General features: G+C 52.3%; 6 protein-coding genes across 6 annotated transcripts; 3 read left to right on the top strand and 3 right to left on the bottom strand.

The window, feature by feature from the left end:
- Window positions 1-902: 902 nt before the first annotated feature.
- Window positions 903-2,031, bottom strand: UCRPA7_2115 (putative gpr fun34 family protein; the record flags this gene model as incomplete). Its single annotated transcript, XM_007914690.1, has 3 exons — window positions 903-996; window positions 1,161-1,556; window positions 1,658-2,031. 3 exons carry the CDS (start codon window positions 2,029-2,031, stop codon window positions 903-905), a joined length of 864 nt encoding a protein of 287 aa, XP_007912881.1.
- Window positions 2,032-10,764: 8,733 nt separating this feature from the next.
- Window positions 10,765-12,189, top strand: UCRPA7_2114 (putative flavocytochrome c protein; the record flags this gene model as incomplete). Its single annotated transcript, XM_007914689.1, has 1 exon — window positions 10,765-12,189. One exon carries the CDS (start codon window positions 10,765-10,767, stop codon window positions 12,187-12,189), a length of 1,425 nt encoding a protein of 474 aa, XP_007912880.1.
- Window positions 12,190-16,957: 4,768 nt separating this feature from the next.
- UCRPA7_2113 (putative 40s ribosomal protein s2 protein) lies at window positions 16,958-17,923 on the bottom strand (the record flags this gene model as incomplete). Its single annotated transcript, XM_007914688.1, has 3 exons — window positions 16,958-17,215; window positions 17,279-17,569; window positions 17,651-17,923. 3 exons carry the CDS (start codon window positions 17,921-17,923, stop codon window positions 16,958-16,960), a joined length of 822 nt encoding a protein of 273 aa, XP_007912879.1.
- A 716-nt stretch (window positions 17,924-18,639) lies between these two features.
- UCRPA7_2112 (hypothetical protein) lies at window positions 18,640-20,152 on the bottom strand (the record flags this gene model as incomplete). Its single annotated transcript, XM_007914687.1, has 3 exons — window positions 18,640-19,665; window positions 19,721-19,920; window positions 19,984-20,152. 3 exons carry the CDS (start codon window positions 20,150-20,152, stop codon window positions 18,640-18,642), a joined length of 1,395 nt encoding a protein of 464 aa, XP_007912878.1.
- A 2,756-nt stretch (window positions 20,153-22,908) lies between these two features.
- On the top strand, window positions 22,909-23,547 carry UCRPA7_2111 (putative alcohol dehydrogenase protein; the record flags this gene model as incomplete). Its single annotated transcript, XM_007914686.1, has 1 exon — window positions 22,909-23,547. The coding sequence occupies one exon, from the start codon at window positions 22,909-22,911 to the stop codon at window positions 23,545-23,547; it is 639 nt and encodes a 212-aa protein (XP_007912877.1).
- A 1,888-nt stretch (window positions 23,548-25,435) lies between these two features.
- On the top strand, window positions 25,436-27,011 carry UCRPA7_2110 (putative duf52 domain-containing protein; the record flags this gene model as incomplete). The annotated part of the gene is made up of 3 exons (XM_007914685.1): window positions 25,436-25,468; window positions 25,844-26,013; window positions 26,180-27,011. The coding sequence occupies 3 exons, from the start codon at window positions 25,436-25,438 to the stop codon at window positions 27,009-27,011; spliced, it is 1,035 nt and encodes a 344-aa protein (XP_007912876.1).
- Window positions 27,012-27,104: the final 93 nt, after the last annotated feature.

The raw sequence follows: 27,104 nt of genomic DNA, 5'->3' as shown, positions 1-27,104 counted from the left end.
TTGGAGGAGACAATACGGTGGTCCAGCGTTATCGTCAAGTGGGTGTGCCTGCTAATTTCGATAAACGCTGACAGTCTACCGTTTCTCCCACTATACTATGTTTGCCGTACAGTGCATACACACTCGCCCTGTTCTTGACACATTATATTCGTTCCTTGAAGATATCTTGAATTGAGCAGATACATTTGCAAATATAACAGCCTGATTGGTAGCATATCTGGAAAGATTCAGCTGGACTGATCAATAGTCAACACTTGATGTCATGTTCAAACGACCAAAATCATGGTTACGGCGCCACCAGCATTCAAAGACGAGCATTTGAGGAAGACGAAGCGAATGATATTACACATTATACACAATAAAGGCGATACACAACACAGGGTATTATCTGTATCAGAAGGTATCAATTAAAGTCCTGATAGGCGTTTTTGAGCTTGCAGGCCGAGGGCACCACCATAATCGGGCCTCGAAGACACTGCCATCTAAAGAACCTCCCATCGAAAACAGCTCAAAAGATAGCGCGACAGGCGACACCCGCCGCCGTTGCGACTTGTCTTTTTCATCGCGACTTTCCAGATCGTGCTTTTTCTTTGATATTTTTTTCAAATCGTGAATGACGACGGCTCAATTGTCGTTATTTCCCAATTTTTCTTCTCGGCCCAGGCAATGCCGCAAAAAAGAGTTCCCTGCCAAAGCTAAAAACGTCCATTCCAGGTATCATCTTCAATTCAGTGAGTCGCGCGCGCGCAGTGGGGCGAGAGTAAAAGGACCCAAGAAGGGCCGCTCATGGGCCGATTCTTGTGTCACGCCATCCGTACCATATGTAAGATTACAACGCGAAAATCAACGCAAGACAAATCCAGGCCCGCGATCGGCTGCTGGAGTGTGGGCAGACAGGTCGCTTAGACCGTCTCGCGCTCCGTCTTGGCCATGCGGGCCTCCCGACCCTTCTCGCTCCATGGGAAGTGGAAGACGGGGATGAGGAAGAAGGAGTTACTGTTAGGTGAACAAGTTAGCGACATTGGCTGTGCGCTCGCTAGAACGGCGTGCGGGAAAAAAGTTGAGGGGTCCCGTTGACAAGCAACAGGATTCTTTTTGTATTTCATTTTGTGGTGGGAATGGGCGGATAGAAAAAGCTGGGGGGAGAGGTAGGTGCTCACCTGGTATCAGCAATACCGGCAAAGGCATTGTACCACGCCAAGAACGCGGCCAGCATACCGAAGCCACCACCGGCCTTGGCGAGCTGGACACCGGCATGCTTGGCGCCGTTGTTGTTGGCATACTCGCCGCAGGCCAGCATCAGGAAGGCCAGATCCAGCGTGAAGAAGAGCATGAAGAACATGACGGTCGAGCGCAGAGTGCAGAGCAGCAGAATCGTCGTGAAGATGAACCAGCCGGTCAGGAAGAAGCCGAGCGCAGAGTTGACCGAGCCGGGCACCTCGGCGTAGGCATCGACAACACCCAGGCTGGGAGTCAGGACCAGGGCGTAGGCAATCCAGAAGCCACCATAGGATGACAGCGCCGTGGCACCGAATGTGTTTCCAACAGCCATCTCCCTGTTCCAATTGGTTAATATCACATCGTAACCTCTCAATTGACCCTCCCAGCGCAGGGTTTCCTGCTGCTCTAAGAAGCCGGGAATACGGGCTAAACCTACCACATGCCAGCAAGCAGCTGGACAACACCGCCATAGCCAAAGGCCAGGGGGACGGCAATGTTGGGGACAGTAATGCCACGGGTCTGCAGGTTGACGGCGGACAGGACGAAGGTGGTCAGGGCGAAGGCGCTCAGGCCGAGAGGAGCAGGATTGGCGAACTTGCGGCCCTCAATGGCTCTGTAGAGACCGGGCTGGAACTCACCACCGAAGGCGGGAAGGCGAGCATCCTGGCCGGCGTGTGCGTGGACGTTGGGGTTGCCGCCATAGTCATAGGCACGGGGGACCGGCTGGTTGCCACCGTTGACGCCCTGTGAGCCAGTCGTGTGGGCGGTGTCCTTCTCGAAGTTTGTGGGAGCTGTCTCTGTGGTCGCCATTGTGACTGACTGACTAGCTAGAAAGCAGCTTTGATGTCGGGGTGTGTCGACGAGTGGGAAGGTGAGATTCTACAGGTGACAAGAGGATGAAGGCAAGGAGAGAGCTAGCTATCCTTGTCTGTTGCGAACCCAAAGGAAGCTGTGGAATCGACGTAGAAAACCGCAGACGCTGGAGCTGAGAGAAAGCTGAGACGAGGAGGAGGAGAGGTAGAGACACCTGGTGCGGGGAGGGGGGAGAGCAGTTGATATAGGCGGAAACAACGGAGATCCCAATGCCAAGGGATGGGATGGGATGGATGGGTTTATGGATATGGGGAAGGGGAAGGGGAAGGGGAAGGGGAAGGAAGAAGTGGAGGCAGCAAGCACAAACCAACGACTACTGGGTGGATGATGAATGGGACGGGCGGACGGAGGGGGGAGGGAGGGCGAGGGCGAGGAGGAGGAGGAGGAGAATTAAAAAGGATATATAGATTGGACATCCATTGTTAAGCCATCTCACTTACATGCTGGTGCAGGAGGAGGGTGGTGGTGACATGAGCTCAGCCTATGACACGCATCGTATTGCAAGTACCTCTTCTCCTACGAAGCTACTTACCTCATGGTATAATGGCATGGCATGGCATGGTAAGGTAAGGTATGCAAGGTATGGTACGGTACGGTATGGCATGGTTCGTTCGGTCGTAGTGGAGGGTGACAAGGGGGGCCGCGATGATGGAACATTTTCACCTCGTCACCCGCACAGAGGGCAAAGTCTGCCCGGGCCCCATCATCTCCCAGAGAGCCAGACCAAGATTGGACTGGACTAGATTGCCCTCAGTGGACTCGGGGGTGGATGATGAACACGGGAGGTGGAGACGGCGCAACACAACATTGACACACAATCACTGATCACTGCCTTGACTGACTGGCTGGCTGGCAGGCTGGCTGCTTTGCTGAGAAAGAGACAGAGCAGCGACCTACTCGAGCTACTTACTGCATAGTACACTAGGAGGTAGGGTCGTATTGGTTTGAATCGTGCAGCGGCCGGGGATGCGAGTCTCTTCGTCGAATCAATGGGGACTTTGAGAAAAAGATACTTTTGGTCATGGATGTGCAGAAATTGAGGGCGGTACATCGGGTACACGGGCAATACATCATCTCGGCGGTATTGGCTCCACGTAGCGCAAAAGCATGCTTTTCTTCTCCGCATGTCTCTCTGTCATCAGGCCAACAAGAAAAGAAACAAAAACCCACCAGCTTGCTATCTAACTGCATAACGCTCGCTCCAGTAGTTGCATCTCTCTCCAACCCCATACATTCATTTCATTCACTCACTCACTCACTCACGCACGCACTCAATTCAATCCACCTTACTAAGAGAGGCGCGGGTCAGAAGACACCGAGCGAAGCATCCATTAGGCCGTTCGCACCGCGTCCTCGCAAGACTCCGCTCATTAGGGCTTCCTCCTCTGATGACAAATATCAGAAAGAAAGGGGAATTGCTGGTGGAACAACGACACTGATGAGTGAGTGCATGAGAGCTCTGCGTGATGGATATGTTCATGTGTGCCTGTGTGATGTGCTGTGTTGTGTTGTGTATGTGCCTGGTCAGATGGGATGTGTGTTTACCACATGCCTGGAGTACCAGGAATGAACCACCCAAAGAGAGATGCACACATCTCGCCTTGTCTCGGATACAGGCCAGCAGGCCAGTTGCACACGCTAACACACAGGGCTTATTGTTTCTATTTCCCCCCCTTCTCAGCGCAGCGGGCGGGCTTGCTGGAATGGGCAGATACCGGATGACTGGGAGCAAGCGCCTTGACCTGAGGGTGAATGGCCTGATGTGCCTCGCAACCACTCACGGATGTAGCAGACCTGTACTGCGCAATGCGCCCTGGGCCGCCCAAAAAAACCTGGGGTCTAGTCTGCTCCATTCCCATGTCTCTCTCGGACGAACGGTAGCATTTAAACAGTTCGAAGCATCGAATCAGACAATGTGGCTGCAGTACTACGCCGTACTCTCCAGGCCCTCGCCGGGAGTGAAGAGCGGCTCATCAACCATTCAGATGCCACCGCCTACCAAAGAAGCCCCCAGGCCGGTGCTGAACGCTGCTTCACCGTCCCGCGTCTTCCACATCTTTAGATCATTGGATTTGGGGGATTTGAACCTTGTCCCCGTACCTAATATCAGAAATCAGCCAGCAGAACTACTACCCTGAGTGATGGATCACTCGGAGGCGCAAGGTAGGCAATTGATCAAGCAGAGATGCTGTAGGATCGCCTATAGAAAAATGCCTGTGGCTTTCGCCTCTTTCCAATCCCATCAACCTGACTACTCTCCTCTAATTGCGGCGCCGGTTGACGCCTTCTTCATCACGGCGCTGCGGAAGAGAGGTGGTCTGATGCCGAGCCGCAAGAAAAGCAGCTAAGAGCAGCCTCATGTCAGCCAAGACTCGGACGCTGCGCGGTCAGGGCCTTGGTAATAAGAACCCCTACCACAGTGAGCATAGGTAAGCATTTTGAAGGGTTCCTGGGCTTGGACGACAGCGGCATCCAGCGGCACATGAAGCCACTGGCAAGCCAGGCGTGCTTAGGCTCATAGGCTCCAGGCGCGTCTCTCAAATACTGACTTGACTTGGCTATTGTCTCGTGGCAAGGCATCAAAAAGTATCGCCCATGTACAGTACACCTTTCTCTCTCTCTCTCTCCAAATTGGCTTCGAGGAAGACCCTGGCTTGGCGAGGCGCTCCCCTGTCCTGCCGGTGTGCGAGTCGTGCATGTAATTAACAGGCTCGCTCTACGAATTGTCTTCACAGGAGCTCATCTAGATATGCAAGTAGGGATATTTCGTGCAACAGTCAATCAACTCGTCGCACATCTCGGCGCTCATTCCTCAATCGGCAGCAGGATAACCATGTGCTTTTATTTCGATAATTTTTATTTTTTTATTTTTCTTCAATTCGTTCCTGTCTTGTTTTCGTAGCTTGTCGACGGTACAATCAGACTCATTGAACCTACCCGGATGAGGTAGCAAGCCATTATTAATTTTGACTGCTCGCATTCCCATGTGCCTTAAGGGTGACTGCGATGAAGTCGAGTCTCAAAAGCTAAACTAGTGCCTGCTCGGAAATATCAATAAGATTGTCGCTTGTGATGTGAAGAGCTCCATCTTTCTCGATGCCGAGGGTGTCGATCGCATGCTAGTCTTGGATCTTGGGGTCCATCGCCGTGTTGAGTAAGTAGTGACTATTAGACTCCACAGGAGCTGTCACGATGAGGGGGAAGGTGATGCCCAATCCCCAGTGGTGGATTTTCCCCCCTTCCTCGGCAGTGCTTCAAGGCAGTGTGTCCGGATGGCGTGGAAGTAGGCCAAAACCCCCCCAAGACCTTACAGCTGCCGGCTTGCCGTTCGACTGCACCTGGCTCAAAGTAAGTTGCTGGCTTGCGCTGTCTGGAAACGGTAGGCTACTGGATTATCATGGCCAAGGAAGAATCATCGATGGTCGTCCCAGCGTCATGATGAACGGTCATGAGTCTTACTCGATAGTTCACTATTGGATATTGAACCCAAAAGAGCACCCCAGAATTCCGTTCCGGGGCTTCCAGCAACGAATACTGCATAGTAGCTCCTCACACCCGCCCATCTTCTTCTCCGCTCCCCGCTCCCCGCAGGCGGATGATGGATCAGGCCAGTCAGCCTCCTTCGTCTCTGACCGCCAAGTCCACTGTAGAGTTGCTACTCACAGGTGCTTGCTTCCTCGGCCCTCAGTGAGTCTCCGGCCTGCCGATGTCGAGGCACCGTCTCCCCTTTCCGCGACGCCGCAGCCTTACTAGTTGGCGGCAGGAGGAAGGGCAGCCAAGCCTTCCAAGACTTCCATTGCCTCGGATGAGCCCTCGCACAGGGGAAGAAGCCTAGCAGTAGGGCTGTGACATCGTATCATGTTCAACATGTTTCCATTCAAGAGAGAGTGAGCACTACCTAGTTCCGGGTACGTGTGTGGCTTCAGTCAGATGGGCACATTAAGCCAAGCTCCGCCTTACATACGCCGAGCCCGGCAATAATGACAATTGTCTTCGCGATCTCCAGAGTGCACTCAGCGCCGAGAGCTCTGGCTGCTGCAGGCTGGGGACACCCTCCGTCGACTTGACATCATTGCCAATACTTGCACACGTGGGAAACCGCAGGGCGTCTTGCCTGAAGACGGTGCGATCGTCAGACCACACATACCTGCGCGGACAGTAGGCTACAGTACAGCACACACATCACTTCCCACGGACAGAAGAGTGCATGACATTTTGGTTCGAGGGAGTGGCTTGCACTAGCTTTCTCCATCTTCGCCCTCTTAAAACCCCTCCCCCTCCCCTCCTTTCACAGGTCTGCTATGCAGTACAGACGCTAAAGAAACCCGATTTGGGGTTTGGAGGGTATCTAGCGTCGTCGGGGGAAGGGAACGAGAAGCTACTGCTTAAGGTTGCCAGCCAGCTGTAGGCGAGTACCGTCTTGCATGAGCAAGTAGCTTCGAACCATGATGAGAGGTCCCCGGAGATCGAGACCTTGAAGCCCGCATCATCATTCGCTGTGTCTCACAGGTCACTATCATCATCGTCGTTCAAGCCCCCAAAACCTAGCCGTGACTAGTCAAATGTGGCCGTCCTTCGCCTGTCAGTGGAGCGCCCCCCGAGGCAACGCTCGTTTCTTACCCCATACAATGTGACTGGTCTCGTTCATTCCCCCGCAAATGTTTAAGATCTCGTTTCCGCGTACGGACTTCAGTGTTAGAACCTGTCTAATTGTATGGTTTATTGCCTCACACTGGGAATCGATCGTTGATACCATCGTATACCGCTGTCGCTCACAGCAGATGGTCATTCAGAGAAACGTATGTTCATGTGACCGATCATCGCAGTGCTAACACACACCTCAATCAAAAGGTGATGGTTGTATTGTAGAAAGCACCTGGACTTACACTTAGCTGCATTACGTTAATCGTGTTCAGCCTCGGCCGCCGTCCATATGCCCCCCCTTGTTTAGAAGAATGCAGAGGAACAATTTCCGTAGCACAGACACGCACTACCGTTGGCTGGGGTTCTCGAGGTGAGATTAGTAGATTACGGCCCGGAGCTTGAAACTCGTATCGCTCTAAACCCCGGCGTCCATCTGTTCGGATAAGATGTCTTCCCCCTTCCAGTGCTTACAGCACAGGCTGACCTGCTAGTTCCTCAAGTCTATTTACCTACTATGACAGGGAGGACACTGAGGCGGCCCGAGGAGGATCCTGGCTTGATGGTCTGGAGCAGCTTCAATGAAACTGGCGATTCGACATGTCGCTCAAAGCAGGTAATTGCATGTACAACAACACACAAAGGTACAACTTCTTCGAAGAAGATGCTTTGCATTCTATGCGGTACAGCACATCGAATGCGCCCTAGATTTTCTATGTGCCCCAGAAAAGGAGCCACGAGTGCAGTATTCGACGGCTTCTAGCGCAGGCTTCTCTTCACTTACTGCGTAGGGCTAGCTCTACTACTAGATGATCCATGCCCCTCGCTCTCACTTACTATCGTCCTTAAGTTTTCAGGGAGTCTAGATTCCTCAGAGATAGACTGAAGCCGCGTTCTTAGCCGTATGGTCGCCAAGCCAGCCACTGCGAGATCAAGCTTCCAGGGATTCTGCGCGTTCCTCAGGCGCGTTAGCGATCACTCTGTTGGACTTGACTAGCTTCCTCAAGGATCATCCGGATGTTTAAGGTTCGAGCATCAGCATTCCTCCTCGCATACAGACTTCCAAGTGAATTCGTATCGTGGAACTGAAGCAGGCCAGAGCCAGCAGAGTCGATCATCACTACGCACATTTACCAACCCAGCAGGGTCTTCCTTATCTCGCAGAGGAACTACTTTGCAGGTGCATATCTTGCTGCGGTTCAACCTCCAATTGCGAGGCTCTAATCCGTGTCACACAACACGGACAATAGCCCCCCTTGGCTGCCACGCGACGCCAAGCGAATAGGGGACGCGCAGCTCTTGTTGGCGGGCCATCGTAAGCCATTACGCCGGCACACACCCACACTACCTTACAGGAGGCCGGGGGGCCGACCCTCAACGCCAAGGGACCCCCGCAAGGCTCGGGGTCCACGCCGAATTCATCCCCCACAAAACACATCTCGTTTCATTTAGGCAACTCCCATTTATCCGGTCAATCATATGGCTGGAATAGAAGATTCGAAGCCTGCCGTGCCTGAGGAGTACAGCCTGGAGCAGGCGAGATGAAGCTGTATTGTTTCTGACAGTTGGGGAGGATTCATCGTCCCGTCCGAGACTATAGGAGACGGCAACCAGGTTCTAAGGGACAGGCGTACTGTAACCTATGGGCCCTGTTCCCTGTTGAGCCAGCCAACAATATCCCATGCCACCACACACGGTTTCTTCGGAGAAGGCCCATGTCTTTCTGGCAATATTTCGTAAGAAGTCAATTCCCAAACAGACACCGCTAGGCTCGAGTTGAGTAATGATCCAACAGACTCTAATTCATGCCCCTTGGCGAGACCACGCATTAGGACCCCAATCAGGGAGTTGCTCAGTCCAGGATTCGGAGATGCATCCGTCGATCAGTTTTAATTGTCTGCTACTGCACAGTCTCACAACTGGAGCGAATGAAATTCTTCCGGGAGTTTGGCCGGCGCTCACGGGCCGTCATCGCCTATTTGGCAACGTCGGTGGGCATTTCCCATTGCGAGTCCAGCGCCCTTTACTGCATCGCTCCAGACAATCTACGCGTGCGTGCTGATGGGGGATTTGACGCCGAGTTGCCTTCCCTGTCCCGCGCTGCTGTCCGTTGGAAAAGGAATCCTTCAAGCATTCTGCCGAGCTACGAACCGGACGCCACGATGCTCAACATGTTTGCCCAGAAAGCTTGTTGACATGCCAAGCGGCTTTGACGTGTAGAATATAACGTCCTGGTTGTTCTGCCTTCATGGCATAAACGAGGCGGCCAGGCAGTGCCTTCTTCCAATGAGTTGAGGTTCCATTGAGGCCCAGCGGCCCCTTTTTCGAAACCTTCCCAGCTACGTTAGTGTGTTGGTGATCTGGCACCTCGTCATTTGTATCCCTGGCGAGGATTGGGTTCTCAGTTGCACCTCTCTACCACAGTTGGCGATGAGCTAGCGGCGGCGGCGCGGGTACCGAGAAGAGCCAGGTGCAACGGTGCAGCGGTGCAACATCATCAAATGGCCCTGGCGTAACGATGCCTGGTCGAAAATCCACCCTGAAAATCTCACCGCATGCATGAAATTGTCTCGCGCATTGGTCGGTGCTGGCGTTACAGCTATGATTGGTACCTTCGCAACTACGAGCTTTTAAGCTCTCGGTCTTTGGTAATAGAGGTGCTCATGTCCACTGAAGCGTGAGATGTTGTCGATCTTGAGATCTAAATAAGAGAGTTTCAAAAGGAGCAAAGGTGAGTCCTACATGGAAAGCACGAGGTGCCAAGGTCTCGTTGGCTAGAAAATCGGAATCAGACTCAGTCCTTCGATCGTCGTACAATCGGGCTTATTTTACATCATCTTGTGCTCGTACGTGAGACTGTCAAATTTGAAGGAGAAGCCGCATTGTGAAGAGTCGTTCCAGATGGCGGGACAGTGCGAATGAATGACACAAACGGCGAGTCCCGTTTCTTTATCCGCCCCATCTCATCCGTATCAACCCTACCGTTTTCTCTAAACCTTGAATATGGCCATGGAGTGAGCGGTCAATTTCATCACTGGCCAGATTGATGCATTGTGTCTTGCGAACAAGCTACGTCGGCTGGCTTCTCATTGCCATCTCGGCTGAATCTAACCTAACAATCCGTCGCACAATTTGCTAGAGATCCAGGTTTTAATATATCCCTCTTACAGCCTCGAAATGTCATCACCGCCCATGTGCATAGCTCTGTACGAAAGGGCGTCTTGCCTTGTCGTAATCGCGATTATGCTTGCAGCGAGAGGTACAAGACGCAGCAAGTGCCTCCGAGGTACCAGCGCAGCTCCCCAGGTAGGCCCGCGCATCACCAGTTCTGAGGTGAGGCATCACCGGCGCGACACGAGACTGCGGCGGCCGTCTACCGACTCGACTCGACTGGCTCGACTCGTAGGGCCGGTCTGGCCTGGCCTCCCTGGGTACCTACGTTACGTGGTCACTGGCAATTAAGTCAGTTGTCAGTCCCAGTAATGCGGGTGCGGTGCGGCTAACACCGCGCGCGCGCGGCTGTGTAAGATCGAGTAGTAGTTGCTGTGCCTTACATTAGCCACCGTCGCCGAGTCGTGCCACCTCGACCTCACCATCACCTGATGCTGACCCCCCCAAGCCTCAAGCATCGGCATCAGACAACGGCCCAGGCCTGCTCCCTGAATCTGCGTGGGATCATGCTGAAGAAGCTTCTGCATTTTCCCGGATCTCCTTTTCCCTTATCTCCCTTTGTCTCTCTCTGAAGCACCGTCGGGAACAAAGTTGCTCTCGGCCGCTTCGAAAATAAACACGAAATCTCTTTCTCACCTTTCCCACTTGTTCCTGTATCGCGCTGCCGCCGTCGCCGAGACCCCCTTTTCTCGCGGCATTCACCGTCCGTCACCTCACGTAACGTAACGTAACGTGTCCATGACCAGACGGCGCATCCTGCTCTCCTTATTCCTCACCATTCTGATTCCATTGACTGCAGTGCTGTATAATCGTGTTTCAATGAGAACCGGTGGGTTCCTGAGAGCCCCGCCCGTACCAATGTCACAGTCTGCCCCTTCGCCGGTCGTCATCGTGGTGGGCGCGGGACTGGCCGGCCTATCCGCCGCCTACGAGGCCCTCCGCGTGGGTGCCTCGGTCCGGCTACTCGAGAGGGCCGCCAAGCCCGGTGGCAACAGCATCAAGGCCTCCTCCGGTATCAATGGCGCCCCGACCCGCTTCCAGAAGGGCCAGGACACCTCCTTCTACAGCGACACCGTTCGCTCTGCTGGCGTGCGGCTGTCCTCGGGGGACGTCGGCGCCCGCAAGGACCGCGAGTCTCTCATCGCTCTCTTGACGAACAAGTCGGCCTCCGCCGTCGACTTTCTCGTTGACGACATTGGTGTTGACCTCAGCGTTGTGGCGCAATTGGGCGGCCACAGCTTTGCTCGCACCCACCGAGGCGCCGGCAAGACGCCCCCTGGCGCCGCCATCATCTTTGCCCTGCTGGACAAGCTAAAGGCCTTTCCAAATTTTGAGCTCAAGACCGGCTGCGAGGTGACAAGGCTCTTGAGTGCAGAGCCGAGCAAAGTCACTGGTGTGGAGTTCGTCTCAGATGGCCAGACCCAAAACCTTGATGGGCCCGTCGTCTTCACCACGGGCGGATTTGCCGGCGATGCCAAGGGTCTCCTGGCCAAATACCGGCCCGATCTTTCAAGAATTCCCTCGACCAACGATCCTCGGCCGGGCATGCACAACTTACTGACATCCGTTGGGGCGAGTCTTGTCGATATGGACAGTGTGCAGATCCACCCCACCGGCTTTGTCGACCCAGCAAATCCCGATGCTCCTGTCAAGTTCCTCGCAGCTGAGATGCTCCGGGGCGAAGGCGGCATCTTACTTCACAAAGGAAAGCGTTTCGTCAACGAAATGGAGACTCGCGAGTACATAAGCAACGTCATTATGAAACTCCCTGGGTCTGACACCCAGGGTGGAGACTCGCGGCAATGGGATGTCCAGATCTTGCTCGATCCAGGGGCCTGCGAGGTTGCCGGTCCTCATGTTGGCTTCTACACCTGGAAAGGCTTGGTGACAAAGCAAAAAGTCAAGGAACTAGACGCGACTACTCGTGACACCATACGAGCATATTCTGCCATCGTTGCAGGTGATAGTGTAGATGAGTATGGTCGCAAAGTATTTGGTCACTGGAAACTGACCGGTGCACCTACCGATGATGACCAGGAAGTCTGCGTCGGCAGAGTTACACCCATCATTCACTTCACGATGGGCGGCGTCGCCATCAACGAACAGGCAGAGGTACTTGCCTCTGATCTTGGGTCGCAACAGAAGCCCGTCCAAGGCTTGTGGGCAGCAGGTGAGATAACAGGCGGCATTCATGGAGACAACAGACTTGGTGGTTCATCTCTCCTTGAGTGCGTGGTTGTGGGCAGGATTGCTGGTGGCAATGCAGGGCTTTTCACGCAGTGACGATCTTATTTACGAGATAATTCAGGTTCCTGGTGATGTACCATTACCTAGCACGAATAACGAGACTATGACACTGTCCTAATGCGATGCCTAATCGTAACATATTGATATATCATTTGAGAACAGCAGACACGACCAAAAAGAAAAGGAGAGCTCCCTCTCCGTGATAAGACCAATATAATTCCCAGCCAAGACATGGTTGTGCCATGCCATAGTGTGGAAGGATATCAAACCATTACTCCCAAACACAAGACCTATCTCCACCTTGTTCCTACCATATGTCAATCGGTTCAAACATTCTCTCATGCCTAGTGAGCTCGGCGTCGATGCCACCTGTGTCCGAAGCCAACTGCTACGGAAGATGTGTTGGCTTCATTGACAGTGACCACAAGGGTGGAAGAGTTTATTGCAGCAGCGTGTGTATCTGCTGTTACCACACTGGTGCCCGTCGAAAAGATTCCCTGACCTAGGGTCGCTGAAACTGTTGGAAGAAGCGAAGTAGAGGACGGCTGAACAGGCAAGGTTGAAGTGAGTATGGACGCAGCAAGAGATGTGCTTGGCACAACAGGGCCAGGTCCAAATGGCACATTGGTCAGCGACGGCATACTAATGGCAGTAGGTGAACCACCGATAGCCGTCCCTGCTCCAGACGCGATAGAATTGAGATTGCTTGCAATGCTGGACATCCCTTGGCTAACGATAGATTCTGCGTCTCCCAAGACACTACTGGCTTTGGCAAGCTCCGAGCCCACGACCTGGCTGGCATCTGAGATAGCCTCTGATATGATGGACGACATGGTTGATTGCAGTCCAGCTATGTCGGGACTGATCATTGCACTGGAGGCTGCTGTCGGGGACGGTGCTGGTGGAGGTGGTGCGGGCCACGCAAATATTTGCGTCACAACAGGTATGATTGTTTGTCTAACACCACCCGGATGCTGTCCGCCCGGTGTATTGGCTAATGTGAACATTCCTGAAGGACCCTGAGCTTGAGGGACATCTCGATTTGGACTGTAAAGGCTCAGTGCCCATGCTCCACCGCATGTATCGCTTGGTTCACCAGTGCAGGTCATGTTACATGCTGCGTCGTCGAGGAGATAGGAATCCACCAGGTCATTGCCGCAAAAGCATTGTGTACCATTTTCTGTTCCAGCAAGAGTGAAGCTGTTTCCTTCACAGTAACTGATACACATGCTATTGGTCATGTTGTAGCTCACTGGACCAGGCATCTGAATACCAGTGAGAGCTCGCGCCGGAAAGTCGATAAAACAGCCCGCATATTGATACCCATTTACAGCGGGATACGAGATCTCTTTTGGAACCAACGGCGCAAAGGTCGGTATCTGTGCAGAGGGTGTAGCACTTGGGAGGGTGGCAGGCAGAGGTGCGGTCGGCAGCCCTAGAGGTATGGATGCTTTGGATACATCACAGACACTGATGATCGGGGGGGCAGATGCTAGAGCCCGTGTTGGTACGCAAAACCACCCGCTGCTGCAATGATAGCAAGGCCATCCGAGCCCGCAAGGAGCGGGCAATGCAGGGGTCTCTTGGGGAGGACAGAACCAGCCATCGATACAAGAATCACACGAATATCCCTGGCCCGGACAAGGTCCAGCAAGAGGGTTGGCTGTCGTGGGCGATACTGCGCCGGTTTCGGAGGAACATGGAGATTCAGCAACAGGAATCCTTCAGAGAACAATATCAGAAAGGAGAAAACCACATTATTCATAAGATACGTGAAGACTTACAAAGCAGTGCTGGTACATTGAGTGACCACCTGGATGGCTGTCGAAGTAATTAGCTCTGTGATCGTCCGCACGTAGTAAACCGTCGTTGCTGCCCCCGTCGGTGATGAGGACAAGGGAGGTGGGAGAGGCGGAGCAGACAACGTGGAGTCTGACGCTGCCGGAGTAGTGGAAGCAATCGAATTGGAAGTTAGCGCGCTGGGAATTGAAGAAGGTAGTGGCGTTGGTCCAACAGGATTAGATGGGCTGGTAGGTGCTGCCGCTTGAGTGATCATGCTGCTGATCTGGCTCGCAAGCGAAGACAAGATAGGGCCAGCTGTTGCTAGCGGACTGCTGGGGTTCGTACCAGCCATAGCAGCCGTTTGAGAGAGTGCAGAAATTTGGCTGAGAAGAGATGACAAGGGTGGCAAGAGATTGCTGGCCGGGCCCGCAGTTGTCGTTGAAGACTGGCTCAGCAAACTGCTTAGAGCATTCGCAAGTGAGGACTGAAGCAGTGGCGATATGACGCCGGGAGATGTGCTAGCCGCCTCTGTGGTGGTTAGAATGTTAATTGCAGAAGGAGAAGTCAAGCTTGCTAGCGATGAGCTTAGGCGTGAGAGGATAGAGCTAAGAATCGCTGGAGTTGACGTTGCAATAGCTGGCTCTGGCTCGCCGGAAGCTGAAGCAATTGGAGCGCCAGTGATCGAAGGAATCTCCATAGTTGATCCAGAGACTTCAGTAAGTGAGGCTAAGACCGTGGCTGGTCCAGTTAAACTTGGTATCTCGGAGAACACAGGTGACGGTGATGAGGTTGCCAGTTCACTGCAAGGAACATTGAAGATGATGGCTGTGCCTTCCACAACAGAAGACACTTGACAAAGCACACCACTGACTTCGCTCTGAACGACGGAAGCAAGTCCACCGACGATGCTTCCAACTTCTGGCGGCATGAGAGAAGTGATATGGTCAACAAGGTCGCCGACTAACGAGGTAGCCTCAGGTAAGATATAGACAACCTGTGACGACAGCTGATCTGTCAGGTCTTCAAGAGCTACGCCAAGGTCAGGTCCAACACCTGGCACGGCAGACACGACAGAGGCAACTTGGTCAATTATAGACATTGCAGCTTCAGGTAGGGCCGCGGCGATGCTTGGCACAATGTTGACTAAGGAGCCCACCTCGCCTCCGATACCGTCACCAACGGCGGGGACTGCTGTCAGAAGGGCGGGCACATCAGACACTGCTGAAGCTAGCTGGCTGCCGAGGTCGTCGACAACCTGTGCTCCAGCTACGACAGCGTTTGGCAAGGTGTCAAGGACGGTGGTCACTTGCGACTGAAGATTGGCAAGTACTGAGGTAGGATCTGCCAAAATGGCCACTGGGTTGCTAAGGATCGCATCCAGAGGAGCCAAGACTCCAGAAGTCAGTTGATCAAGTAGTCCATCACTGCTCTGACCAATAACGCCATCTATAGCCGAGACGACATTGCCAAGTCCCAGAAGTCCTCCAAGAAGGCCTCCGCCTGCTGCAGAGTTGACGGGACTCGCTGGGAGTTCTGTGAGAGATGTAATCGGAAGTGGCAGTACGTCTGTCAAGCTCGGGATGGGGACAATTGTGGGAACAGGGAGTATATCGGTCAGGCTTGGAACTGGAAGAACAGTTGGGACCGGAAGTATTCCACCCGCATTAGATGTGGGCACAGGTAAGGGGAGCGGTACAACTGAGGTAGGTTGAGGTGCAGCGCTCAATATACTGCCAACGACACTCAGGAGACCACCGAGACCCCCTCCAGCCGGTTGTGTGACCTGCGTGGCTTGCGTGGCTTGTGTTGGAACGACAGTTGGATAAGTCAAGACCGAAGGGATGACGGGCACAACCGGCACGCTCAAGACAGATGAGGCGACAGGCAATCCAGGAATGCTGGGAACGCTCAGGATCTTGGGAATGCCGAGTTTATTTGCATTGTCAAACGGGAAGGTTGGTGAGGTGTTGTCCCCTTCGTTAACATTGCGCTTGTGCAGCTGGTTCTGTGTGTCCTTCAAAGGAGAGTTGGGAGCAGCAGGCACTTGGACACCATCGCCGAATGAGAGAAGGCAAAGAATGGCGAGACAAGCGAAGCCAATAATGGCCACACTTCCCGATCGGAGCGGGCGAGGTAGCGTTGGCATCCTCAGGACGCCCTCCAACAGATTGACAGAAGGCAGCATGTGATGTGTTGTTGCTCCTCTCTTCGTAGCTTATCGTAGACGCAAAGCAGTCTATAAATGGAAGATGCAATAGGCTTCAAAATTGGGAGGGCCAAAAGCGGTTCCAAAATTTGAAGTCCAAAAAGAGAGCGTGATGCAAAACGAGCGACGAAGCAAAGCGATGGACAGTAGAACAGAGTGAAGATGAAGATGAAGAGAAAGAGGAGAAGTCGGGACAAGGCATGTGGTATGCTCGACCTCTCTCTAAAAGACCCTCATACTCATCTGGAAGGAGCTATGCTGCGTCCCGCCTTGCACACTTGGGCGGAAGGAGCTGTGTCTCCTTTCCTCAAAGCACAAAAGCCCTCCTTCTTCCCAAAATCCCGTAGAGGTCCCAGTGTGAGCAACTACATCCCGACATTGTCAAATGCCCTTCTAGTGGGAAGGAAAGGCAGACTTGGAAAGGCAGGAATTGACGCTACTCGCATTGTACTTGCTTGCGAGATCGTTATTTTCTTGGCTTAGATCGTATGTCTATTTGGAGCCATGCGTTGCCAGATGGAGGAGACTTACCAAGCTAATCGAAAGCAAGCGAATCCCAATGGGCGTTTGCGACATGTGCAACACGAACGCCGACGCTCATGTCAATGACTGCGTCTGCGAAGCTACAGTTCAAGCTCAGCAAGAAATTCAATATCACAAGTCAGCAAGTAAAACGGGCAGAATATGTGTCCGTGCCTTGATTCAGGCCACAATTGCTGTATTTTACTAGGGTAAAAGCAGCCTCATCTGAATGCGATTTTCTCAAACCATGCAATTACCAAATTTCCGCAGACGCCGTTAGGACTGTTCCAGCCTCTAGTATCTCTTGCCCTCCCTCAGCGTGTCGGCAAACTCCTCCAATGGGCTTCTGATCAGCTTGGTCTCCTTCCACAGGTTGGGTGTCAAGAAGCCGTAGGTGTTGGAGACGGCAGCGAAGGTCGCCTTCAGGGTGTTCTCCAGGGTCTTGGTAGAGCCGGAAGATGAAGTGTAGGCATCGTCAATACCAGCAAGCTGAAGGAGACGCTTGACAGCAGGCGAAGCAACGAGAGAGGTACCACGAGGGGCGGGGATAAGCTAGAAAATCTCGAATTAGTATTCGAACAGAAATAGAATTACACTCCCCAGTATTGCACTTACTCTGACGGTGACAGAGCCACACTTTCCGCTCTCCTTAATAGGGATGGAGTGGGGTTGACCAAGATTGGCACCCCAGTATCCTCGTCGCACAGGAATGACGCTCAACTTGGCGATGATGATGGCCGCACGGATAGCAGTGGCGACTTCCTTGGAGGTCTTGATACCCAGACCAACGTGTCCCTCAGAGTCTCCGATGATGACAATGGCCTTGAATCGTGTTCGCTGACCGGCACGGGTCTGCTTCTGGACGGGCTTGATCTGTACGTGGGAGAAAAGAACCGAGTTAGCACACTATCCAGACAAAGAGAGAATTTATCCCTCAAAAGGCTCAATATTGGTCCCAGGTGGGATCTAGTATGATGTGTGTCGCACCTTCATAACCTCATCCTTGAGCTTGGGCAGGAAGAAGTCGACAATCTGGTACTCCTTGATGGGCAGAGAGTGCAGGTAGATCTCCTCCATGCTCTTGATCTTTCCGGCCTTTACGAGACGACCGAGCTTGGTGACGGGCTGCCACTCCTTCTCGTCGCTCTTGCCGCCACCTCGTCGACCACCTCGTCGTCCACCACGGCCCCGGCCACGATCGCCGCCGCGATCACCTCGAGAGCCAAAACCGCCGCCTCTAGCGCCGCCTCGGTCAGCCATTGTTGCGCTGTTTGTGTTTAGATATGTGAGGGAGGTGGGCGTAAAGGTGTTGTCGAATTGTTGAATTCGAAGGCGTTGACCTTTTGCTGCTGCTGGAGCAACTTTTCGCGGGGCGGCAGTACCAAAATTTTTGGTGTGCTAGCAAATTCTATGCCCTAAATTCAGAGCTGCCTCAAATCTAAGGTTACAGAGCATGCGGGTCGAGACTACAAGCCTAACCTCATGTCCACATGCCTAATCACGTGATTAGTTCTCGGTAGGATCCACTCCTGTGCCCGGGTCGGGCGCTATCAATCCGGCATGCGGAGCCCGAGATTCAGGTTGCTGGAGAGTAAAGGGTTCTTCTCCGTCTTCCCCTGAATCCATCAAGTGACAGTATATTGGATTGTCTTCTCATGAAAGTTTCATAGCACACTTTCGGTTTAGTGTCTTATTCTTATATCACCTTCAATCAGTAACGAGAGTTCCGCTAAACACTGCAAATATTTTCGGGGCTTAGATGTAAACTAAAAATTCCGATGAAAAAGTATCAAGATTATCATAAGACGCATGATAAGACTATAAGGAGGTCTGTTAGGATTCATAAATTACGTGCTAAATTTACGGTACCTTCTCGTCACGAGCTGATGTCGTTTACCTTTATTAACTGTGCATAGTAGGGTTCCCATTAAACTTCCGACCGATTATGCAGTCAAATAATCTGCGGACAGATTCGTCTAACTACAACTACTACCGATGGGCTTAGCGAAGCCACCCCCTGATAGCGCAATGGTCTTTGCCCCCAACCAGCCATTGGATGTAGCACTCGCATTGTAGTAAAGAGTGTTTCCATTGCCTTTGATGTTGGAAAGGCTAGAATCTGCATCCGTCAGGTTTTGCACGATGGTGGTTTGTGTCAGAGTCCAGTTGCTGGTCTTATCCAATGCAATATCGAAGAACGCCTCTCCATACCCTGAGTAGGCGGCGCCGGTCCATGAGCTGTACTCAGTAAGTGTCCATGATATGTAACTGGAATTGTAGGCGACCAGGTCTCCTTCTAGGTCAGACTCCTTGACTGTGGCAAACACCTCCGCCGGCAAGAGATTGTTATTGTCGGTGTATGATGCGTAGTAATCAAAATCTTGGGTGATTTGCGAATAATTCGCCACGAGAAGAATTCCAGAAGCCGTGTTGAGTTCACTGCTTTCAATGACGACATTGATAATGGTGTTGCCAAACCATAGGCCAGGCATGGTGGAACCAAGGGTGGTGATCTTGCTATCCTGGAGCTTGAGACTTGCGCCCGAAGTCCTAACCATGGAACTGAAAATGGCAACTCCTCCAAGGAGACCTGCAGTCGCATCACAATTGACTAGAGTTGCATTCTGATTACCATCCATGAAGATAACAGGTCCATTGTCAGATCGTGACAGGACGTTCTCCGCGTAAATCTCCCCAAGAGCGTAATAAGTCGCTGAGCCCACACCAGCACTGTGGGCAATGGAGTCGTAAACTCTAACTGTTCCTTTGGGCGAGTCTCCTGAGAAGGAAGAAGAGCGAATGCCACCAGAAAAGTGCTGAAGATTCTTGCCGATAATAGTTCCATTTCCAGATGCATAAAGTCCGTGCGAGACTGGGCCACTGCTATACAACCAGCTGTTATCGACATAGACCACGGTGTCAGTGCCATATGCATAGACATTGGCAGCTCCGTTGTGAACGGTAATATTAACATGATCGAGGTGAGCACCCGATGCATTGGCCTTTAAAGCGTTGTGAGTCCTTTACTTCTTGGGGTTCAAAACACATATGACTTACAACATTGATCGCAGCGTTGAAGCCGTAAAAACTTGCCTCCAACAGATTAGAAGCATAGCCGTACTTCAGTACGTCGACGTAGGACAAATTGAGTGAAGAACTGTCAGCTACTACAATGACACTTGTATCGTTCTCATCCACGTAGAAGGACGTGTGATCGAGGGTCGTAGTTCCATTGGAGTAATAGAAAGGAGCAACGACTTCAAGTTGCATGTCAGCTGAGGTCTCCTTCTAGCTGGTATTTTTTGCAATCCATTACTTACGGTCCGAAGGCTGCTGACTGATAAACGGCACGTTGTAATCCGGGACAATTGCATTATCGGCAGCCCATGCATCTGGAGTAATGACATCCGATGGGTCACTGACTGTCAGACTAGCCAACACCATCACAGGAGTGGTCAAGAACCCAACATAAAGGGTGGTGGTAAGCATGATGCGGGCTTTCGAATTGGCCAATAGTCTAGCGAGGTGCCCTTAAGGAACTTGACCCTTTCACTGTGTGTTTCAACACTCCATTACATTGTTTTTATTCCAGATATGGGTTGTATTTGTATGACTACCATTGGTCACCATTTGCTGTGTTGATGACACCTTGGCACGGGATGTGGAGGTGACATGGTGAGCGGGACTGAGCTTGTCACTTACACCCCACTCGGAACTGCCCTCTACGAGATATCGATCTGAACATTTCGTCTGAAATCTTGACTTCACCGGCTCGAGGATGGCCCATTAAGCGGTCCTCTATACATGTTCCAGTTCGGTTTGTGGGGTTAATCCTGGAGATGCGCGACCACAACCCGGGGTATATGTGTGGGGTATTGAACTCGCGACGATTATTGGCTAGATGACATTTCATGCGAATAATGTACGGAGCGAGGCCAGCTAACGCCTATTCAAGCCCGTTGCTTTAAGGCTTCAGTGGGGAGCTGCTCTGGATAGCAATGGACTTTAGGGCGCCACTTGGTGCGTGTCACGTAATAGATCTGGGAACGTAGGGGTTTACTGTCTATTATGTATAGTGTGAACAGCAATTTGATACGCATGAATTGGCAGTCTCTTTAGTAGATAGGAATTGAAACCCTCAAGATCAAATCAAATACCTATGACAACAAAATGTCTAGAGAACGTCGCTTTATCGCAGGCGGTGCTAAATATTGCATCCGATTTCGCTGTTGTGGCTGTACCCATCCCAACAATTCACAGGCTCCATTTCACTGCGAAGCAGAAAATATCGGTCGGTTGTATCTTGGCCTTAGGATCCGGGTGCGCATCCTCATTGAAACTCCTCCCCTCCGGTGTACTTCACATCTGTTAACCATGTCATAGTGTTGTCATCTGCTCGATAGCTCGTCTACCTTATGTCCTTCTTTTAGATCACACACCCGATGTCACTTATACGGAAGCCATCCTCGGGGTTTGGACGATCGTGGAAGTCAATCTTGGCATAATATGCGGCTCTGCGATGCGCTTGAAGCCGCTGATCATGAGATACTTGCCACAGCTGGGATTATTCTCGTCCCGCCCGCATGGTAGCGAGCCATATGGGGCAAGGGACTCGACGCCACCGGGGGTAAATCCCAGCACAAGTACCAGCTTCACAGTATCCAGAAGGGAAGTGCCCAGCTCAATTCTGGCAGTAGACACAACAACGATTACGACCCTTACAAGATCAATGGAGAGAGTAGTGGCCGTGATGACGGTAGCACCGACAAGATTTTGGAGTGAAAGAGCGCCATCCAAGTTTCGTTGAGGGACTGGCTTCTCAAACTAGACACAGCATTCAAGAGTCTAATTATCGACTGCGATGTATTTGAAAACAAGCCTGAAGCTAGTCGGACGATTGTAAAATGGACACGTGGGTAGGCTCAGAAGCCAGCCGAACCTCCATTTGTGTTTTAAGGTTGAGCATAGCTGGGAATCGAATTCGGGTCACATTGTTGTTAGTGAACCAGACAAAGACCTCAATTACAAACGAAGTCAATACGGTCAACTGTCTGTAAGAAAATATATCAATCCCTAGAATCAAAGACGCTCCCCGTGAAATTGCCACTTGTGGTTCGGGGGTTTCAAGTGAGCCAACCCCAGCTTCCAAATGTGTCTACGAACGAGCCCGAGTTGCGCGCAGAATTTCGCGAGATAGTCGCTATTTGCGAAAATAGAATGAAAGTACACTGCCAAGTCCCATAGTACTCCATCTGGGGGCCCTCTTTCGCCTTCATACTTACCATTTATGGCCTACAAGGCTTACTCAACGAGTTAAGCCTTCGCTGGAACACTCTCATACGCTTATGACAGCCAAAATTTGCAGTTGCTGCGTCAGATTTCTTATTGCCCATGCATTTGTAATATCTGCGTGCTGCCGGTTCAACTTTCTGTATCGGTTCGGTGGTGAGTTCGGCGTTCGGTGGGACCGCCGAAAGCACGGCGACACCAGCCAAGACGGCCGCCGAACTGTTGATCGATGGATTTTTGGGGGAGGACAAATATAAGATAACACCACACTGATTTGATTTGAAATGCAATCTATCTTTCAAAGCCGAATGAATATGCGATGACTTCTACACCATCTTCGATGCGCTCTTTGGTTGCACCGCATGCCTGCGGACCAGCCGAATACGAAGTGATTGAGCTTCCTGTACCAAACATCGAGAATCCCGATGATGTTTTGGTCAGAATACATGCTGCAGCAATCAATAACGCCGATTTAGACTTTGCAAATAAGGTAACAAAGCTTTTCACATCGGTATCGTATGTCACCGCCACGCCCCCTTGATGCAGAATAAGTCTAACTATAACGTGATAATACAGATATCCAGCAAAGATTGGTTGTGAGGGATCTGGTGTTGTTGTCGCCGTAGGGAAAGGTGTAAAATCCCTGAAAGCCGGTGATGAGGTGTACGGATTGTAAGTGTGATGTTTCACTTTAGCAATGACCTCAGCGTTATATATTTCGACAGCGAGACTGGTTTCGATCAGTTTGAAATTAGAAGTGACACTAACTGCTGGCTATTAGATATTCTAAGCGACCCATGCTCCCTCTTGTCCTGCCGGGTTTTTGTTCCCAATACACTGTAACACAAGAGCGATGGCTTCTACCCAAGCCCAATCACCTTTCTTTTGAAGAAGCCGCTGCTTCTGCCGGAACTGCCATTACTGCATTGCAGTGCATCGAGAGAGGGCTGCAACTGATGAACCAGCCAGGTGGTACGCTGGAGGGCAAGACTGCGTTTGTTACTGCGGGCCTGGGAGCGACGGGGCCAGTTGCTTGTCAGGTGTTGAAGAACGTGTACGGCGCAGAGAGAGTCATAACTACGGTGTCTACCGCAAAGGTGCCGCTGGTACAGCAATACATGCCGGGGATTGTCGACAAAGTCATCGACTACAAGACTCAAGATGCAGTCAAGGAGATTGGTAAGGGTGAGGTGGACCTGTTTTTCAATACCGTTATGGATGTCACAGCGAGTATCCCTCTGACCAACCCTCAAACGGGAGTCGTGATTTCGATATTGAGCATTCCGCCATCGTCTACGCTCAAGAACATGCTGGGGGCAGTCAACGTTCCATTTTGGCTCTCTTGGGGATTGGACCTTTTCCAGCTCTGGTATAAATGGAAGTTGATGGGCACAAACATTAAGATGGAGTTTCTGTCCGGCGACCCGTCCAAGCGAGAAGATCTCGAAAAGGCGGGAGAGATGGTTGCTAGGGGGAAAGCGAAACCCATTGTGACAGTTGTATCCTTGGAGAACTTGGACAGAGTGCGCCAAGAGTGTGTAAAGGTTGGGTCTCGGCATGGAGGGACTGGGAAGCTTGTCATCAAGATCATCTAAGTTATGACTTAGTTATGAGTCAATCCTAGATGAAACTGCAAGTGGGGTACATGAAGCCTTACTCGACTTCATCATGATCCGCATCAATGTCAATGTCAGTTAGGATAAGCATTGTAGGGTAAGCACTTAAATCGAAAATACCTGAGTAGGTAATGAGCGGGAACCTCAACAACTCTGAGATCTATCTCAATCTGAGCAACAATTACTTGTGTCATCGGCTAGAAAGCCAAAACCTGTTATCGACATGGTTCACCAGTCGTCTTTCTCCATGCATTTGTATCAGAATGAAAGATCTAGTCATCCACGGATACACACCTAGGTCTTGTTTTTAAGACTTTGGTGAAGCAATTCGCCTTGAGTGAGTGGCACGGATGCGGAAAGGGCGCTAACTGCATGCGGACCTGCAGGCACTATACGATCTTGCCTATTCGCGCGCGTTTGGGCGTGGCACGGTCGCGTCTTAGCCAACCTTCCACTAACAAGTTAGCCTGGTTAGCAGCGAGGAGGAGGCTGGGAGACGCGATTCCCATCATTTACTCAAATAGGCGCCATTCACACCACACACGCACACACACACACATATCATTAAGTTCCGTAACTTGTCGTCTATCCTCCTCGCATCTTGCCAATTGTCGACATCACGGCCAAGTCTACTTGTTGTTCGTGGAGACCCCAGTCAATCTCTTGATTCAACCACGTCAATCGATTGATTAAGCGATCATCCATCCCGTCCCCGTTCCCCTCCGGTACAAGATGCTCCTCAAACGCAAGCGGTCCGACTCGGAGCTGTCCTTCTCCAGCAACACAACCTTCTCGTCGCCTCCGCGGCCCAATGCCTACAACTTCTCTGCCATGGCCATGATGGACATTGACAGCCCCGTCTCGCCTCGGACCTCGCTGTCCAGCCGCCCCTGCACACCTTCCCACCTGCCCAGCCGCACCATGAAGCGGTTCCGTGACTCCCGCCCGTCGGACGAAGAGGTGCATCGTAAGTTCTACGAGTGGCGACCCCACCACCAAAGCCAAAATCAACACCAACACCAATCCCACTGCCTGCCCTCATTGTCCTTGTCGTCGTCGTCGTCGGCGGTGTCACCCAGTTTCTCATCATCTGTTGCCTCTACAGAGCACACCCTCAAGATCCTCTACGAAGCCCAGCATCATCATCAGCAACAGCAATGCCACCCTCAGCAGTTGCCGCTGGAGCAACAGCAACAACTCCCTTCCGTCTACTCGCCGCCTGTCGCCGCCGTACCGCAGCCCCAAGCCCCTGCGCAGGGCCAGCGATCCTTGCACAGCTTCTGGAACCTGCCGGCGTCGACTCCCAGCTCGGCATCGACTCCCAGCTCGGCATCGACAACCCCTGCGCCATCAATGCCGTTGACACCGGCCTTCGAGTCCAACCAACCGAGCCACTGCGAAGACTGCGGCGTTGGCCTAGGCGGCGAGGATGTGATGATGGAGAACGAGTACGGCCTCGTCGGCGCGAGCAGTCACTGTGGCGCGTGCGGCAAGGCCGTCTGCTTCTCGTGTTCGGTTAGCAACCTCGGCGAGCAAAGGCGGTGTCTTATGTGTGCTGGCCGCAAGAAATGGGTTGGGGGCATTGGATGGGCTGTCTCCGGGGCTGGCATATGCTGATATTGTCACACTGGACAGGGTACTGCAAAGATAGTCCAGATGTTATTGGGGTTCACGGCGTTTATATTGGCTTCGACATTAGCATCGGACGGCGTTCTGGTTGGGAATTGGATCTGAGATGAGCGTGCCCATTTGGACGGTCGAGACAGATCGAGTCCGCAGACTGGGCTAACGAATTATGAGGTGAATAGCCATTTGATGTATAATACCTCAGTTAGCCACTTTGAAGGAGCTTCAGTGTTTATTGCCAATGCTCATCTATTGCGTATTTGTTGTTGCGGAAGTATGTCATCACTTTGTGAAGTCAATCCTAGGAGGAGAATATGGCCCCTTGCCTAGGTACCTGGTCATGTATACCTACCTAGGTAGCATGCATATTGAGCAAGAGCAAGAGCAAGAATAGATTTGCTGGTAGTGCCTAGGTTAAGTAGTCGCATGGTTGCAAGTGCGAGCTGGGTACAGGTGTCAAAGCCCCGCGTCATCCCGCGATAGTGGGGTCAGCTACAGCGTGCGCTTCCCAAGCTCCCGTCTCCCCACCTTCGGCGAGCTCTCTACGACTCTCCTTTCCGTGTCTTCTTCTTCTTCCCCTTCACAAGACTCAGGCTTCGTGCGGGCTACCTTACTTCTTCCCAACCTGCACCTTGCAGTCCACATACAGGCAGTCGTCATGAAGCAGAAGGGCACTCGTGAGGCCAGCCACGCCGACAGCTGGTACGAGGGTGACCCCACCGTCCTGTCCAGCCAGCTCGACAGCTTCCTGGGCAAGGTCCCCACGGCCATAGACGGCAGCACCCTGCCGGTGTCTGGAGCAAGAGTCATCATTGCACCGTGAGTACTTCGTGATGGACGGGGTTTGCACCAGAGAAGTCTGTTTCTGTATCTGCACCTGTACCTGATCTAGGCGTTTGATTGTGACTGAACATCCTGGCTACTACTACTACTACTACTACTACTGTCCTTGCTGTTGAGCTGACAAGTTGTGCGAGCTTCAAAGACACGCCGGATACTCCTATTCCGGGCCATGTGCGGCCTGGGCCTACAAGTCATGGGATGTCTCCAAGGCGAAGCGCGTGTTCGTCCTCGGCCCCTCGCATACCTACTACCTGCGCGGGTGTGCGCTGACCAAGTTCGCGGCCTACGAGACCCCTTTCGGCGACCTGACGGTTGATGAAGAGGTCATCCAGGCTCTTCGTGATACGGGCAAATTCTCCGACATACCTACTTCTCACGATGTTTCCGAGCATTCCTTGGAGATGCACTTCCCTTACATCTACAAGAGACTAGAGCAAACCTTCGGACAAGAGTCAGACGAGGCCAAGTGGCCAACGGTTGTGCCGATTCTGGTTGGCGACAACAACGGGTCAGAGGAGAAGGCCTTTGGCGAGCTGCTGTTACCATATTTCAAGGACCCCGAGAACGTGTTTGTTGTGTCGTCCGACTTCTGCCACTGGGGCACCAGGTTCAGCTACACCAGCTACGTCCCGAGCGCCGGGCGGATCTCCGAGTTGACAACACTGTCCAGGCGAAGTGCTGCTACGGAGACCCCCATCCATGAGGGCATCAAGGTGCTTGACGAGCTGGCCATCGAGGCCATCAAGACGGGAGTTCACAACAACTTCGTGGACAATCTGCGGGTGACTAAGAACACCGTCTGTGGACGGCATCCGATCGGCGTCACCATGGCGGCGTTGGAGATACTAGCCAAAGACGCAGGGGACGGCAGGGGCAAGGGCAAGTTCAAGTTTGTACAGTATCAGCGGAGCAGCTTGGTGGAGCATGTGGGCGATTCAAGTGTGAGCTACGCCGCTGCCTATGCGGTCATCTGAACGAGACTTGGTTACGTGCTCAGTGGTTAGGGCACCGAGTCTTGCTGGGAAGAAGCATGGCATATGCGGAAAGACTTGGGCATGATATCGGAA

Source organism: Phaeoacremonium minimum (genome assembly GCF_000392275.1).
Source record: "Phaeoacremonium minimum UCRPA7 unplaced genomic scaffold PA7_03_scaffold_149, whole genome shotgun sequence".
Classification (NCBI taxonomy): Eukaryota; Fungi; Ascomycota; class Sordariomycetes; order Togniniales; family Togniniaceae; genus Phaeoacremonium; species Phaeoacremonium minimum.
This window is presented reverse-complemented; position numbering and strand designations above follow the sequence as displayed.